This window comes from Saccopteryx leptura, chromosome 2 (assembly GCF_036850995.1).
Source record: "Saccopteryx leptura isolate mSacLep1 chromosome 2, mSacLep1_pri_phased_curated, whole genome shotgun sequence".
NCBI lineage: Eukaryota > Metazoa > Chordata > Mammalia > Chiroptera > Emballonuridae > Saccopteryx > Saccopteryx leptura.
In genome coordinates, this window is record NC_089504.1 from 360,005,351 (window position 1) to 360,023,061 (window position 17,711).

Sequence of the window (17,711 nt, forward strand, 5' to 3'; positions counted from 1 at the left end):
CTTCCATGGGGCATTGGAAACACACAGCAGCTTCCTCCTCCTCCTCCTCCTCCTCCTCCTCCTCTTCTTCTTCTTTTTGTATTTTTCTGAAGTGATAAGCAGGGAGGCAGACAGACAGACTACCGCATGCCCCCCAGGGGGCGATGCTCTGCCCATCTGGGGCGTTGCTCCCATGTGACCAGAGCCATTCTAGCACCTAAGTTGGAGACCATGAAGCCGTCCTCAGTGCCCTGGTCAACTTTGCTCCAATGGAGCCTTGGCTGCAAGAGGGGAAGAGAGAGAGAGAGAGAGAGAGAGAGAGAAAGGAGAGGGAGAAGGGTGGAGAAGTAGATGGGCACTTCTCCTGTGTGCCCTGGCCAGGAATCAAACCTGGGACTTCCACACACTGGGCCGACGCTCTACCACTGAGCCAACCAGCCAGGGCCAGCTTATTATTTTTTAAATCAATTAAATTTAGAGAAAGAGTTAGGAAGGGAGAGAGACAGAGCAGGATGCATTCCTTTGTGTTCCACTTAGTTGGGCACTCATTGGTCACTTTCTGTATGTGCCCTGACCGGGGATGGAACCTGCAGCCTTGGCGTTTCAGGACGATGTTCTTGATTGACTGAGCTACACAGCCAGGTCCATCATACAGGTCCTTGACTACTACATGTGAGACAGACAGCCCCTGAAGGACCCCCCGCCCATACAACTGAGGATCCACCAGCCTGGGCAGGTGGGAGAAAAGGGCCGTGCCATTTGGGTTAAAATCACTCGGTCTGTGCTCCCCTGATGGGGAAGGCTGGGGCACTGTGCTGTCAGCAGCCGGTGAGCTGTGTGCGTCTGGTTTACCACGTTTTATCGCTAGATGGCATCCATCCAACGGACAGGGAAGCCGTGTGTGGCCCCAACCCCTGTACTTTCAGGAAAAACAGGATGTTTTTCAGAAAAAGAGATTAGACAGAATATTCTTAGCAAGCAGGCATTTTCTTTGCCAGCAGGCAACTTGGAAGACAGCTGCCCACGTGCAGTTGCAGAACTCCGGCCCCACCAGAAGGGTCAGAACTCCGGCCCCACCAGAATGGTCATTTCCAGCCTGTTTTCTGTCGTCCCACAGAGATGACCCCGTGGCTTCCAGAGGCCACGCCATTGGATGAGTCCATGTAGTGGGGAGGGGGCCTTTGTTCATTATGAGCATTCATTGCTAAGGTTTAAAATCTTGCCACATGGAGTTGTTCAGACCTCTGAGGGTTTCCGTTAAGTGACGCTCACCTGTCTTCTCCAACTGTTCTGAATTCGTTGTCAGTAAGTTGACCAGGATGAGCTCCTAGGGCTCAACTTGAATGGGGAAAAAATTAGAATTTTTTAAAAAATCTCTTGCTGACCTGCATCTCATCCAATCAGGATATATTTTCTCTGGGTCTCCGGTCTGGGGTTCTGGGAAGACTTGAAAGCGGACACTGGGAGCCAGACTGGGGACAGGGGAGGTGACAAGGGCCAGGCCGAGCCTTTCAGAGGCACGGCGATGACACTACTAGACCCGGGGGAGTCCACCTTTTCATACCTACCGCCCACTTCTGTATCTCTGTTAGTAGTACAATTTTCTAACCGCCCACGGGTTCCACAGTAATGGTGATTTATAAAGTAGGGAATTTATAAAGCAGAGTTATAGCTAGTTAAAGCATATAATAATAATTACTTACCAAGTACTTCACGTCGGGTTTTCGCTAAGTTTGGCAGAATAAATCTTTATAAAACAACTTACCCTAGTTAAATCTATCTTTCTATTTATATATACTTTGGTTGCTCCGCTACCGCCCACCATGAAAGCTGGAACGCCCACTAGGGGGCGGTAGGGACCAGGTTGACTACCACTGTACTAGAGAAGTGGGACTCTCCTGGAGTGTTAGGGTACCATAAGTCGACTCAGCCAATAGCGGCGGTCAGGTGACTCGGGTTGGAAGACCTTGGGTTAGTATCCTGGTTCTGCCAGTGACTTGCTGTGCGGCCTTGGCAAGCAACTGAACCTCTCTGAACCTCAATTTCTCAGCTGTCAAAGTGGGGAGATGTCCCACCCTCGCGGGAGCAGTGTGAGGATGAATGAAGCAGGGTGTTGGGAGAAAGGCTCTGTGAATTGCGATGAGGAAGCACGAACACGGTAGCTAGTAAGTGACGGATGACGTAGTCCGTAAAAGGGTCTGCCAGGTGGTCCGAACAACATGTTCAGAACCAGTTGGCAATGAAGCGGAGTGCCCATTTGGCCTTTTGGCGTGTTGTTGAGCTATTACATAGACAGAACTCGAGTCACTGATTGGGTTTTTTTGCCTCAGACCCTGGGTCCAGAGCCGTTCTCTCCCGGGCAGGGCAGCTGTTTCTCTTGAAGTCTTGGCATGCACAGGGCTCAGAGGAGGCCTGGACAAGCTTGGTGGCTGGGCCCAGCCTGGACCAGAAATGCCTCAGTCAGAAATGTTTCCCTCGTGAAGGCGCCCACCGCAGGACTGGCTCCGGGTCCATCATCTCCACAGTTCCCCAGTGGCTCGAACCCAAGCCCGTCGCGTCCTGGTCTGGTGCATTGAGCGGGGCCTCGGGGGTGGACCTTACTGACCGCCCTGCTTTTTCTCCGTGGCCTCTGCTGAGGGCGTCCCAGGAAGCACAGCTGACTTGGGGGAGGTCTGGGAAACATCTCCCTGCCTTCGGAGGGGGGCGGGGAGCCGCGTGGACCGGGCTGAGAGGCTGAGGGTGAGAACCCTGGAGATGCAGTAGATTGGTCCAGACGGGTCAGACGCTCTTGACGCGGGGCGGACAGGACCGCAGATATTTCCCCGCCGGACGGAGGAATGCTTGGCGAGGCCGCCTGTGGTACATCTTGGACTCGGGGACAGATGTGCCCGCACTTGTGAAAGCACATCAGGGAAGATGAGGCCGGAGCCGAGCCGGGGGGCGCCTGGGGGAGCGGTCCGGGGGCCTGTGCGCGGGGCCCGTGGGCTGCCCGCCCGCAGCCCCGCTCCCCGGGGGACCCGTCCTCCCCCCGCCCTCCGGCCCCCCGCCCTCCGGCCCCCCGCCAGGCCCTTCCTGGCTCTGCTGCTTCTGGTTTCCATCAAGCAAGTAAGGCCCGTTTTTATTATTATTACTACTGTTATTGTTGTCAGTCGCAAATAAATTTCTGATTATAGGAGCAGCGTTAGCTTCTTGTCAGCAATTTGGGAAATAAAAAAAAACAGTGTTAGGACAATAATGATCAACCGTAATCCTAGCATTCCCAGTGCTTCACTGCTAATATTTTGTCATATTTTCTTCAAATCCTTTTTCTGTGCATTGTTTTCTCACATGGCTGAAATGGTGATGCAGGAAACATTTTGTATCTTGGTTTCCCCTTTACATTATGGTATAAGCATTTTCCCATGTCTGTGTGGATTCTGTAAACGGAGTTTAAATTGCTGCATGCGGCTCCTGTCTGTTCTTATTCTCTCCCAGTTGAGGATGTAGGTTGAGTGGAGATTTCTTTTTATTTTTTCTTTCCTTTTCTTTCCCCTCCCTCCCTCCTTCTTCCTTCCTTCCTTCCTTCCTTCCTTCCTTCCTTCCTTCCTTCCTTCCTTCCTTCCTTCCTCCCATCTTTCCTCCCTCCTTCCTTCTTGCTTCCTTCCTCCCTTCCTCTCTCCTTCCTTCCTTCCTTCCTTCCTTCCTTCCTTCCTTCCCTCCCTCCCTCCCTCCCTCCCTTCCTTCCTTCTTTCCTTCTTTCCTTCCTCCCACCCATCTTTCCTCCCTCCTTCCGTCTTGCTTCCTTCTTCCCTTCCTCTCTCCTTCCTTCCTTCCTTCCTTCCTTCTTTTTTTATTTCTTCTTATTATTAAGAATATAGACTGTTCATGTTTAAAAAAGTAAACTTATAAACCCACAGAAGTATAAATACTGACTACAGCTCACTGTAGTGCCACCACCCAGAGATCTTTCATAGTCACATTTTGGGGTTCATACTACCAGATATTTTTCTACCACTTATTTATATATAGTATTAAAAAAAACCCTAGGATAGTACTATGAGTGTTATCTTACAATCTGCTTTCTTTCTTAACAAATACACTAATAACATAGGTTAACATTTTTTATTGAACACTTACTATGTGTTAGGTTCAGGACCAGGTGCCTCCCTTATATAGTCTCATGTCACGCTTTCAGCAATCTGGTAAGGGGAGTTTTATTAATCCCATTTTACAGATGAGTAAACTGAGTCTCAGGGAGATTGGACATTTTCTACATAAGTAAATGTAGCTCCATGAGGTTTAAAGGCTCCGAGGATGTATTCTAATGTGTGAACTCATTCTCTTCGGTTGGGTCGTTTGGTAGTGTGTCTTAGTCTCATCCAAGGAGATGAAACCTTTGTTCCCTCCCTTTCTAAGGTTCCATTTATACTGGGCCACGCTGCGAAGGAACCCTGGCTCCATTCATCTGAGTAAAGAAGGTGCCTTGAGGAGTGTTCTCTTATCCCTTTGGTCCACGCACAGAGTTAGCTCCTGGTTGCAACCTCGGAATTAGTTCTAAACCCTTCCTGCCCCTCCAGAGGCAGGGCTAGGGGCCAGGTCTCAGGGGTGCGCCTTGTCAGGCTTTCTTTCCAGCCAAGACCAAAGAGGCAGAAACGCCCTAGCAAACCTTCTGCATCCAGGTTCTCTCCGAGGCTGCCTGAAGCTGCCTGGCAGACTGTCGATGGTTTCGTGGAGTTCTCGCATGGTGGCAGACCCTTGGTTACTGACCAGAACACTTCTGAGGGGCAGGCAGCCCTGGCCTGCCTCCTACCCCAGGACTTAATCAGGGAGTGGCAGAGTCATTGTTGGGACAGTTAACACAGAACCCTCACTCTGTTTCAGTCCTCTATCTCCTATTAAAACTGAATGCTTTCAGCGAGTTATCTGGTTTTGGTCACCTTCTATCCACAGCTGCGTCTCGGTGGCCTCGTAGGTGTCCAGCGCCGCTACAGAACTTTGCACTTATCATAGATCACCTGGCTTAATGCCCACAGCAAGCCTCTGAGAAAAGTATTACTAAACCCATTTCACAGACAGGGAAGTTAAGAGTCACGAGAGTTAAATGATCAACAGCAATCATGTAGCTCACAAGCCATGGAGCTGTGTCTCTGCAGGGTGTTTAATGAAATGTGTTCTTCTTCCCTCTGCACGCCTGGGGAGCTGTCGACAGGGGAATATTTCTATGTTCGAACAGCAGAATCTGCAGTGCCCCAGGCTGACGAGGGCTCAGCTGAGACAACCTTCATCCTTTACTCTGGTACCTTCATAATCCATAATGTGCCTGTCGGCGCGGCCACCCAGTGGGCTTTCAGAGCCTCCTGGCTCCGCCGTCCTGCAGGGCGTCTGGGATCCTGACAGCCCTCCTCTTAGTTCTCTGTCTTAAACCCCGTATTCTTCTCCAGATGTTTATATGATGAGGCTTTGTGTAGACGTCCACGGTGAAGCTTGCTCGTAGATGCACGGGTTATAAATGATCGTGGTGCGTTTTCCGGCAGGAAGTGGTCATAAAAATTCACTCAGTGGGAAATTCTCAGGGACAGTGTTGCTATTAAATTCAAGCAGTGAAATAATGCTGTTGCCTAGTTTTCTCCTCTCCCCCTTCTCACAACGCACTTAAGCTAACGAGCAGTTGCTGGGGCACCCAAAGACATAAGCTCTTGAAGGCTATTCAGGAAGTGAATTTGTGGCCCTTTCATACATTGCTGATGGGATTGTAAAAAGGTGCATACTTATGAATTAAAACTATTTTTTTGGCAATACTTCTTCATGCTCTTTCAAAATGTGTACTCTGTGATCCAGAAATTCCACTTCAAAGAATTTCTCTTGATAAAGAGGTCTTCAAATGTTTAACTGAGCCTGACCAGGTGGTGGTGCAGTGGATAGAGTGTCAGACTGGGATGTGGAGGACCCAGGTTCGAGACCCCGAGGCCGCCAGCTTAAACACGGGCTCATCTGGTTTGAGCAAGGCTCACCAGCTTGGATCCAAGGTTGCTGGCTTGAGCAAGGGGTCACTCGGTCTGCTGTGGCCCCCCCCCCCCCCATCAAGGCACGTATGAGAAATCAATGAACAACTAAGGAGCTGCAAGGAAGAATTGATGTTTCTTATCTCTGTTCCTTCCTGTCTGTCTGTCCCTATCTGTCCTTCTCTCTGACTCTCTCTGTCTCTCCCACACATACACAAAAAAAGTTTAACTGAATATTTTCATTATAGCAAGCAGTTAAACCAACATAGATGACCAAAGCTAGAGAATTTTTTATTATTTATTGATTGATTTTTTAGAGACAGAGAGTCGAAGGACAGAGACAGAGAGAGAGAGAAAAGCATTCACTTGCTCCACTTTAATTATATGTTCATTGGTTGCATCCCATATGTGCCCTGAGAGGGGATCGAAAGCTCCAGAATTTAAAAAATGAATTATATCACATCCATCCCTAGAAAACGTTGTAGCTGTTAAAATGGTGTTTTAGAAGACCAGTTCTTGAAACAGGAATATATTTACAATATGTCTTCCCCTGAAAAAGAAGCCACAGAACAATCAATTTAAAGTCAGCAGAAGGCTTTTCCCCTCCGTTTTCCTGAATTCCTTCACAGCCAAGTCCGTCACTGACGCTGTTCCCTCAGCAAGAAGAAGAGGAATCAGAATCCAGCTGGACTTTTCCAGTTAGAAAACGTCCACCCGTGAATCCCCTTTCCTCACGACCGGGTTTGGGTCTGGCTGTGATTGAACGTGGATTTGCCTTTTGTGTTTTTGGTGTCTTTAGGACAAGTAGCTGGGAAGATAGTGCGAGTTTGTCTGGCCCCTCTTAGACTGACCAAATTCAGTGTTCCTTATGGTTTGCCTTTGTTTTCTGTTTTGTTTTGTTTTTAGCATGGCTATTAGTCATGGCAAAGAGCAGGGGATAGGGAAATGTTAGTGCAGGGACAGCTCACATATATGACTGATTTTATCGTCCCTTCCTCAGCCAAGTCCCAGTGAGATCCCCATGAGATCTCCAAGAACACACACAGCACTTTATTCAAGAAAAGTTCTTGCTTTTGTGACTTGGAAGATCCTGGAAGTTTATGATTTGTTTATGAACCTCCCTGCTAAATTTATAAAAATAATATAAAGTTAGTTATGGTCCCATTAGGGTGTAAAACATCCAAATGTGTTAATAAACATTTATCTTTCCTCTAGGGCCATAATGCCAAGTGATATATTGTTATAACGGGGACTTAAAACTCAACGGAAACCGAAATCAGAGGGATCGACACCAATGATTTCATCATCATTATCCCCATTATGATCACTTACTGGCTAATCCCCTGGCTCCCAAATGGGGTTTAGGGCACCCCCAGGGCCCTGTGAATTCACGGGGGTGCTGTAACGTATTTTAATTTTCTGAGGGAAGCGGCGGTCCGTGACACTTGCCAGATGCTGTGTGAATTACCAGCTTGAGGTAGTCCATGGTTTCCATGTTGGAGCATGCCGCGTGCCTTTCCCTGAAGTTGTATTTTTGCAAAGCTGGGTTTTCTGACATTTCTGTGCTGTAAAAGCAAGTACTGCACAAACATCAGTGTGGAACAAAGGCGGTGGTGTCCAAGCTGAGTCTGAGGTTTGAGAAGTTGGGGAGGGGTGCCCAGGGGCACTAAACTATCAAGATGTAAATAGTTACTCAGTTGTTGGACCTACCTACTTCATAAGCAGGACTTCAGATACTTCTCTTGGCTTAAGGGCGCTGTGGAATCGTGAGTGAGACACCAAACGCAGCCAGGGATTGAGAAAGTTGGGGACTCTGTGGTCTAATGATGACCGTGTTAAGTCTTCAAAAGTTGGCTCCATGGCTCTCTGGAAGAAAAGCAAGGGGCTACTCACAGACCCCAATTTATAGGCTAATGCAGGGGTCGGGAATCTATAGCCTGCGAGCCAGATGTGGCTCTTTTGATGGCTGCATCTGGCTCGCAGACAACTCTTTAATAAAAAAATAATAACGTTAAAAATATAAAACATCCTCATGTATTATAATCCATTCATTTCCTACCGCTCATGTTCATGGTTGCAGGTGGCTGGAGCCAATCACAGCTGTCCTCCGGGACAACACCAAATTTTTATTGGATAATGCGTAATGTACACGGGCCATTGTATTGCTCTCACGGAATTACATTTTAAAATATGTGGTGTTCATACCTCTCTCAGCCAGAAAGGTTCCCGACCCCTGGGCTATAGTATTGGGGTGGGACAAGTTGGGCAGAGAGCAGAGGGTAGACTGGACTAATTATTCAAGAGGTAAAAACTGGCTACCTATTAAGTTCATAGATGATTTTTTTGATTGTTGGTTTTATCTTGTATATATTTGTGTGTGTGTGTGTGTGTTTGAACACCTTTCAGTGGGGTATTTCCCGATGTACAGTAGACTCCTCCACTCCCTGCTGTTCTACCTGTCCTGCTTCAGTCTTCCAGGTTATCCACCTGGCCCAAGAAAGCATCTGAGTTTGTTAACCCTTGTGAGAGGAGACAGAGTCTCCAAGTCAATGATGAATGGGTTGATCTAGCCCAGTTGACATATGTAAACCCTCCCATGTTCATGCCCCTCTTCCTCCGCTCCACCCCACAACTGCCCCTATGTCTTCAGGTGGGAAATGAGGGAGAATGAGGACAGTAACTCCTGCCCAGTGCTAGCGCCTTTTATTCAGAGATGAAAGGCACACCTCAATCCTCAGAGAATGTATGGGGGTCTGACTGGTGATGGTGCAGTGGATGCTGGGGTCCCAGGTTTGAAACTCTGAGGTCGCCAGCTTGAGCATGGGCTCCCCGGTTTGAGCATGAGATCATCAACATGATCCCATGGTTGCTGGCTTAAGCCCAAGGTCACTGGCTTGAGCAAGGGGTCACTGGCTCAGCTGGAGCCTCCCAGTCAAGGTACATAGGAGAAAGCAATCAATGAACAACCACAGATGACGGACCATTGGAATCAGTCATGTGTGGGGTCAAAAAACTCTGAAGAGTTACTAGGTGGAGACTTCAGTGCGAGAAGGGGTCACATATGAGCTGGGCTCATTAGGCTTGAGTTGAACTTTGAGAGATGACTAGAGAGTGAGCCCGGTGGAGCCATGCGTAGGAGGGCACACCAGAGGGAAGTGCAGAGATACGATGTCATGAAAGAGGGGACTGGGGTGGAGGCAGCTTGGGACCGGGTGGCTGAGTTACACCTTGAGTCAGCAAGGCCGAGGGGGGCAGACCTCAGACAGGAGAGCCCTGTGCTCAGGCTGCTCTGTGGCCCTATGGCTCAGGGACAGAGTGAGGGAGAGACCGCGGCACCAGGTCAGCGGTGGAGAAAATGGGAGGCAGGGCTGGACAGGAGAGGGATTTAGGAGGACAGAATCTGGTGCCCGGGTGGATGTGAGGGTGACGGAGAAGCAGGAGTGGAGGGAAACTCCTGGTTTCTGGTCTGTGACGGGGACGACAGTGGTGCCAATACTGAGCCACTAGGGAGAGGGCCTGTCTGGGAGCAGAGGGTGATGGGGTAAGGATGCCACGTGACTTCGTATGCCAGCCAATCAGATACAGTCGAGCCTTGAACATTATGGGTTTGAACTGCCTGGATCCACTTATACATGGATTTTAAAAATAAAGACCTGTACTGTTTTGATCCTCAGTCGGGAGTCCAAGGATGTGGAGGCCGACTCTACGCGCTGATCCACACCGTTTTATACAGGGGAAGCGAGCGTCCGCAGAGCTCGGTATCGGCAGGGAGTCCTGGAGCCAGTCCCCTGAGGATACCAGGGGAAACTAAGTTCTGGGGTGTCAGTGAGAGGACCTCCACCTCTCATTGTGAAGGAACATGGGAGTGGGGATACATACACTTGTGGTCATCTTTGGTAAAAGTCATACACGGATTGCTGCCTGCATGGCCCGGGGTGGTGGGGTCGGCACCCCCTAACTAGCCCCAGCATCGTTCAAGGTCAACTGTACTTGTTTTACCTTTAGCAGCTTCTAAGTCCTTTAGGGCAGAGAACGTGTCTTGTTCATTTTTGTACCCCCTTCATTCCTCCCGAATGCAAAATCTGGGACACCGTAAGCACTCGATAAAAACGAGTCAATTAAAGAAGAAAAATCCCCTTTTAAAGCCAGAAGAAGTGGTACAGAGACACAACTAAAAGTCGTTAGCCAGCTCAGTTACCTGGAAGGAAGGCCCCAAGAGGATGTTCGTTATATCTGAGGTTCTGTGGGAGAGAGAGTTCGTATCAGAGAGGAAAGCACACCCCACAGCCCAGGGCCATCATCAGCGCATCTGTCTGACCAACGTCTTCAACTCCAGACCTCAGGCACCTCAGAGGGAAGGTGCAGGCGCTTGCGGTTCCTGTGGCCGTTCTCTGACCCAGACCGAGCCTCTCAGTGTGCAGGCCTCCCTTGGACATCCGCACGGTCTGAGAAGCACCTCGCTCTTCGTCCGGTAGGCTGTGCAACTACAGGGCGGGCACGTCGCATCCTCCTGAGATGTCAGCCTCACTTGAAGACTTCGAAAAGAATCTTCTGGCCCTGGCCGGTTGGCTCAGTGGTAGAGCGTTGGCCTGGCGTGCAGGAGTCCTGGGTTCGATTCCTGGCCAGGGCACACAGGAGAAGCGCCCATCTGCTTCTCCACCCCTCCCTCTCTTCTTCCTCTCTGTCTCTCTCTTCCCCTCCCGCAGCCGAGGCTCCATTGGAGCAAAAGATGGCCCGGGAGCTGAGGATGGCTCTATGGCCTCTGCCTCAGGCACTAGAATGACTCTGGTTGCCGCAGAGCGACGCCCCAGATGGGCAGAGTGTTGCCCCCTGGTGGGCATGCTGGGTGGATCCCGGTCGGGCGCATGCGGGAGTCTGTCTGACTGTCTCTCCCTGTTTCCAGCTTCAGAAAAATGAAAAAAACAACAAAAAAAACAAAAAAAAAAAAAGGAAAAGAATCTTCCATCATTGCGTTAGAACCAACATGATTACATTATGGAGGGGGAATGTAAGATTCACATGTATCTTTTCAATAGAACATATGACGCCAAAGACATTCCATTTCTTGGGACAGGCTGTGATGAGTGCTTCGATGACAGGTTTGAGAATCACGGTAGGAGATGGTACAGCAAGGCCACCTCCGTGCTTGCGGCTAACTAGGGGCTCACCATAGTTGTTTCTGCTCAGGTTCCAGGATCTCTCCTTGAGGAGACAACTCGAAAGTGGGCCCAGTACAGAGAGAAGTGCCTTAGAGACTTACTCAAAGAACCGTCTGGTAAGCATGCGTATCTGCTATTTATGGCTGTGGAACAAATGGTCCCCAAGCTTAGTGGCTTAAAACTGGGATAATAATTACTTGCTGTCTCTCAGTTTCTGTGGGCCAGGAGTTCAAACCGAGCACATTGGGGGTAGATTGTTCCTGCTTTACAATGCCTGGAGTTTAGTTGGAAGATTTAAAGACAGGGGCCTGAAATCAACCGAAGTCTTGTTCACACCCACGTCTGCCGGTTGATGCCGGCTCTCGGCTGCGAGCCGAGCTGAGAATGTTGGCCAGAAAACTTCCACGTGGCCTTGCCATATGGCCTGGGCTTCCTCACAGCATGGTGGCCGGGTTCCAAGGACAAGCATGGCCAGAGGCCAGCTTGCCTTTTATGACTTAGCCTTGGAAGTCAGTTCTGTTGTGTTCAGTTGGTCAGACACTTACAGAGCCTTACCCAGGTCCAAGGGGAGGGACCCCAGGCTCTCATTGTAAAAGAGCAGGTGAGAGGGTGAGAGGGGACACATACACTTGTGGCCATCTTTGATCAAAGCCATCTGTCACAGCATAGTCACCACCTCATCACGTAACTTGAACAACTGCCATAGATTGACCTGGAAATCCGTTGAGTGTTGGGGTGGGGGTGGAGGGCCTCCTTCCCCGGTGTTAACCGGAGCTGCGTCATGACACATCTCTTACCCAGATCTACACTAGGTTCAGCGCATCCTAACACATTTGTTAACGGTTTGGTCAGTCCACGGCCTCTCCCGCCCACAGTCCTGACTCTTCGGTGTGTCCAGATTATTTTTCTTTTCTCTATCAAGGAGCATTGGCTCACTGCCTCCGAGCCCTGAGGACTGTGGATGAAAGCTGCCCCTTTCTTGTTTTCCTGGCTTTTTTTTTTTTTTTTTGATCATCTCATTCAGGGTCTGAAGGTTGACAAGACACCATAAACACTCAGTTCCTTTTCCTGACCCAAAGGCAGTGCCAACTTTCAAGCCACACCTTCTCCCTGTAGCTACCCCTTCAGCCCGGGCAGCCGCGATCACGGTTGCCTTGGACAAGAAGTATTCTCCACTTTGGTCAAAGGAGAGCAGGGCCCCTCCGACTGGAGCCACGCTTTGAGTGGCTCCGCACTGCGTCACGCAGATGGGGAGGCGGCACCTGGCAGCCGGACCCATCAGGTGCTTGAGTTGGGTCATCTTCACCTGGCAGACTGGCGTTTGTAGGGTCCCCAGGTCAGGACCCTGGCTGTTCACCCTGAGTTCTAGCCTACTAGAGGGCAGATGGTGGGGGACGGTGCCTGGTCCCCAGGGGTGAGGAGCCCGCAGTGTAGACCTTTGGGGATCCATCCTGAAACTCCTCCCTCTGATACCAGGTAGCCCATCAGGCTAGGGCTTCTTATCACCATGCATGGGGGCAGACATCATCCCCTGAGCTTGAGATGGCTCCAATATTTTGTAGATTAACAGATTAATATTCCAATGGAGAAATAGGGCCAGGGAGTGCCTCTGTCAGGTGCATAGGACAAAACGCTTCACCTCTGCAGATGCCCTTAGAGCCACCAGGTCCTTCTGAACATTTCACAGTCAGGGTGTTCCAGGATCTAACTGGCGAAGGCTTGGCAATTATTGAGTTCATGATTCCATGATGGTTGACCCTCCAAGTGCCCTCCTGACCCTGAGTTCCTGTGAGAATTCAGTTCGTGTACAGTAAACCAAACTTAGCATGGCGTGCACATTGACGTCATCTATGGGATCACTGCCAGCGGACGCGTGGGCAGGTCAGAGCCTCGGTGCACGGGGCCGGGTGAAGCCTTCCTGTCTCTGCATGGTGTTCCTCATCCCTGACCTGTCTGAAGAGCGGGTTGCCCAAGCCGATCCCTGTGCAGGTGATCACAGCTTCCGAGGCCAGGAAGGCGGGCTGCAGGCGCCTGGTGCCTGCACCTCCATCACTGGGCCTGATGTTCCAGCATTGCTGCCCATCCAGCCCTTCTTCTCTCCGCAGGCGTCTTCTGTAATGGAACCTTTGATCGGTATGTGTGCTGGCCTCATTCTGCTCCAGGAAATGTCTCTGTTCCCTGCCCTTCATACTTACCTGGGTGGCGTGAAGGTAATGCCTTACTTTTACCAATCTCTGACAGTTTCCTTCAAGGCTAGTCCCTCTTGGGCAAACCAGCGAAGGGGTGGTCAGAGAAAGGGCGGCCACCAGGTGCTGTTGTTCTCAAGTCTTCTCCTCCCACAAAAGGTTTCCTTCTAAGCCGTCGGCAATACACCTTCCTTTTTCTCTCTGCTCCTCTTATTTTCCTGCAATCCTTCTGTGTCCGGATGTTCTATTAATGTAATCGTCCTCTCTCCTTTGAAGTGATAAAGTCCAGGCCTGCCTTCCACAGAATTGGCTGCAGGGAGTGTAAGAAGTAGCACCGTCTCGTAGAGGAGAAAGAGGTGGAGAAAAAGCTTGGGACGCTCCCACCCGTGCCACTTTGGCTTGTCAGATAAAGAGCAAGGACATCAAAAGCACCCTTGCAGCAGGACTGGAAGGAAGTGCTGTTGAACTGGTGTTTTTAAGCCTTATGGGACTTAGATGGAGAGTTTAAACCGCTTAACTTGCCTTGGTCCTGCTTAACGCAAGTGACCACCTGCTCAGCCATTCCCTCCCAGGGCCTTTGTGCACTTGTGTCTGTCTATCCACCCAACTTTAATCCTCTGCTTGCAACTTTCAATCCTCTAGAGCATTTCTCAGACGACTCCCCACAAGTGCAATGGCCCCTGCCTTTGTGAGGCCTCGTGTGTACCTGTGCGGTGCCCCATCATGGCATCTGCAACACTGGGGGACACTTTGATTTGCATGTCTCCTCCCCTCGCGAGAGTGGGAACCACGCCTCCTTCCTCTTCGCATCCCCGAGCACAGGACAATTATGGCTGGCACAGAGAACAGTGTCAGGTGCCCTCACTGCCGTTCACTCATTCAACAAATACTTGTCAAAGACCTACTGTGGGCCAGGCATTGTTTTAAGCGTGTAGGATATATTTGTGACCAAAAACAGAATAAAATTCCTCTCCTTGTGGAGGCTCACATTCCAGCAGTAGACAAACAATGATCATGGATCATCATATATGAGCAAATGATAATGTGTTTGAATGTGGTGTATTTTAAACAAGACAGGAGGGAGAGAGATGGGAAGGTTGGAATGGGCTTTATGACAAGGTGATGTTTTGGTTAAAACGTAGAGGGTAAAGGATTTAGCCAATAGGGAAAGAGTGTTCAGAAGGGGAGGAGTTAAAGATGCAAATTGATGCTCTATTGGACAGCGTGTCTGAAGGCGGCAGGAAGCAATAGGAGGTGAGGTCAGAGGGCACTGGGGCCACACCTCACAGGACTGATGGGAGGTCATAAGGACTCGTTTTCAGAGAGCCCTTGGGTGACTCTGAGTGAGGCATGGCATGGCGCGGCTGAGGTCTGTCTGAGCTCATTCTGACTGCTGGGTTAACCGTGGCCGGTGAGTACTGGAGGTGTGCACAAGCATTAGAGGCGTGCACAGCAATCAGGGTGAGAGACTATGGTGGTCCCAGCTGGGGTGGCAGCAGGGGTGAGAGGCAGGGCTTGGACTCTGGAAGGTCGAGACAGCAGGATTGGCGGGTGGCCCAGACAAAGGGGAGGACAGACAGGCAGGAAACAAGGACCACCCCGCGGTCTGCACCAGAATCCAGGAAGATGGGGTTGCCATCAACAGGTGGAGAATCCAAGGGCAGAGCGGGTTTGGGGAGAAGCCAGGAGTTTGGTTTAGGGAGTGTTTGTTGAGATGTCAATTAGACACCCTAATAAAACGGTCAGGTGGGCAGGTGAAGGTACCATGTTGGGATCAAAACATTCAATTCAGCAAATAGTCTCCTGGCTGATGGTGCAGTGGATAGAGCATCATCCTGGAAGCACCAGGGTCTCTGGCTTAATCCCGAGGGCACAGGCGCGACCCCACCAGCTCAAGGCCCGGTCAGGGCACATGTGAGAAGCAATCAACGGCACAACTAGGTGAAATAATGAGTTGATGCTTCTCTCTCTTTCTCAAAATAAATGAGTAAATAAGCACAACAAATAGTTATTGCTGGCCTGTGACCTGCTGGGTCAGGAGCAGGAAGTTCCGACAAATTTTAATTGCTCATTTGCAAGTCCAGTCCCCGGTCCTCCAGGTAGGAGGGCGGTCCCTCTGGGGAAAGGCTCATGGAATAGATGTGGTCGAGTCATAGCAGCTGTGGTTACGGGCAGTGGGCTCTGCCGGTCACTCGCACACACACACACTTTCACTCAGCCACCCCCCCCCACTCCCCCCCCCCCCCCCCCCCTCCGCAGAGGCTCAGTGCCATCCTCATGTCCGGCTCTGATGACGGAACCAGACGGCACAGAGTTCGTCCGGGAGGTTCGGTCCCGAGGCCACAAAGCTCGTAAGAGGCTGAGCAGGCCCCGTCCACCGCGTTCTCTCCTTCACGCGGCCACCTCTTGAGCCCAGGGAGGAGATGTCCCCCTGAGCACGTGCCAGGAGCCCGGCGCGGGGGACCAGCTGGCCTGCGCCAGGAGCGCTGCTCCCTCTGAGTTACGGGGGGCTGTTCCACCCCGGGGGACTTGGGTAAACCCAGCAACCATGAGCAGATCATGGATTCTTACGAAGTATAGGGGCTTTCGTGTTTTTCTTTCTGTCCCAAATAAACAGTAGGAATGTTAATAACTCCCCCTGTCCCTGGTGGGGGCGGGGGAGTAAAATCCCCTTTCCCTGGGAGTTTCCGCAGCTCCGTGGGGAGGCCCGGGCCCCATCACATGCTGCGGGGGAGGCGGGTGCTCTCTGACCTCCCCCCCAGAGCGGTGTTTACTTTCAGGGAACCCGGGGAGGGCCTACAGACACTGCTCGGCCTGGGGCACTTGGCGGACGCGGGGCAACACCACGGACGTCTGGCAGGACGACTCCGAGTGCTCTGAGAGCCACAGCCTTGAGGAAAACGTGAGTCTGCTTGGCGCAGGGACACAGTGCTGGGGCCTGAGCACACCCTGCTGCCCGCCGCCCCGCTGCCACCGCCGCCGCCGGGGCCCCTCATGGCCGGCTGGCTTCAGGGGCCACGTGGAGGGCCTTCCCACCACTTGTCTGTCCCAGACTCACCGAGGGAAGGTCCTCAGTCCCACGAGGTGCCACCCTTCCCCCTCCGTGGCAGCCGCTAAATTTCTTCTACTTGAACCCCTCAGGGAAGTCAGTCAGCCGTTCAGCGAGGTACTAGCCTCGTCACCGCTGTCCCCTCTGCCTCGGCTGTTTGGTGGCTTCTCCTTCTTGTCATTCAGGTTCAGTTTCAACGTCCCCTACAAAATAAAGTCTTCCGTGGCCACCCCACCAAGAGTCCCTTCCATGGTCACGTTCCATCACAGCCCTGTCACCTTCTGACAGGCGTCTGTGTAATTTGACTTTCAAAAAAAAAAAACAACCAACAACTTCTGTTAAGATATGACATTTTATACCATCTGAAAGGTCTGTCAATTACCTTTATATGTGTGGGGCAGTGCCCGGACAATTCAATGGGGAGAACTAACCTTGGCAACAAACAGTGCCAGGATATATATCAACAACTCCTCCCCTTGCCTCACACTGTCGATACAGAATGAACGAGATCCAGATCACAGACCTAAATGGAAGCATCCAATCTGTTAAACTTCTAGGAAAAAATATAGCTGAACATCTTAAGGCATTGGGTTAGGTAAAGTTTTAAAAGATAGGATTGAGGCCCTGGCAGGTTGGCTCAGCGGTAGAGCGTCGGCCTGGCGTGCGGGGGACCCGGGTTCGATTCCCGGCCAGGGCACATAGGAGAAGTGCCCATTTGCTTCTCCACCCCCCCCCCCTCCTTCCTCTCTGTCTCTCTCTTCCCCTCCCGTAGCCAAGGCTCCATTGGAGCAAAGATGGCCCGGGCACTGGGGATGGCTCCTTGGCCTCTGCCCCAGGCGCTAGAGTGGCTCTGGTCTCGGCAGAGCGACGCCCCGGAGGAGCAGAGCATCGCCCCCTGGTGGGCAGAGCGTCGTCCCTGGTGGGCGTGCTGGGTGGATCCTGGTCGGGCGCATGCGGGAGTCTGTCTGACTGTCTCTCCCCGTTTCTAGCTGCAGAAAAATACAAAAAAAAAAAAAAAAAAAAAAAAGGATGGAAAACATATACTGCATAATAAAAAAATGTTGACAAATTAGACTTTAGCAAAATTCAAAAAGAAACTTCTGCTCTTCTATAGACATCATTAAAAAAATAAAAGGACGAGTCACAGAATGGGAGAGAATCCTTGCAAAATACATATCTAACAAGATATTTATATCTAGATTATATAAAGAACATTTACAGTGCAAAAGTAAGACAATTTAATTTAAAAAATGGCCAAATATTTGAACAGCTAGTTTACCAAACAAGATCTACAGATTGCAAAGAAGCCCATGAAATGATTCACAACTAGAGAAGCGCTAGAGAAGCACAAATGAAA

General features: G+C 50.7%; 1 protein-coding gene across 1 annotated transcript in view; it reads left to right on the forward strand.

Moving 5' to 3' along the window:
* Positions 1-2,895: 2,895 nt before the first annotated feature.
* Positions 2,896-17,711, forward strand: part of GLP2R (glucagon like peptide 2 receptor) — a 50,944-nt gene continuing 36,128 nt past the window's right edge. The window contains exons 1-4 of the mRNA XM_066366456.1: positions 2,896-3,084; positions 11,148-11,235; positions 13,225-13,329; positions 16,086-16,207. Of these exons, the coding sequence (XP_066222553.1) occupies positions 2,896-3,084; positions 11,148-11,235; positions 13,225-13,329; positions 16,086-16,207 (504 nt within the window). The remainder of the gene's footprint in view (positions 3,085-11,147; positions 11,236-13,224; positions 13,330-16,085; positions 16,208-17,711) is intronic.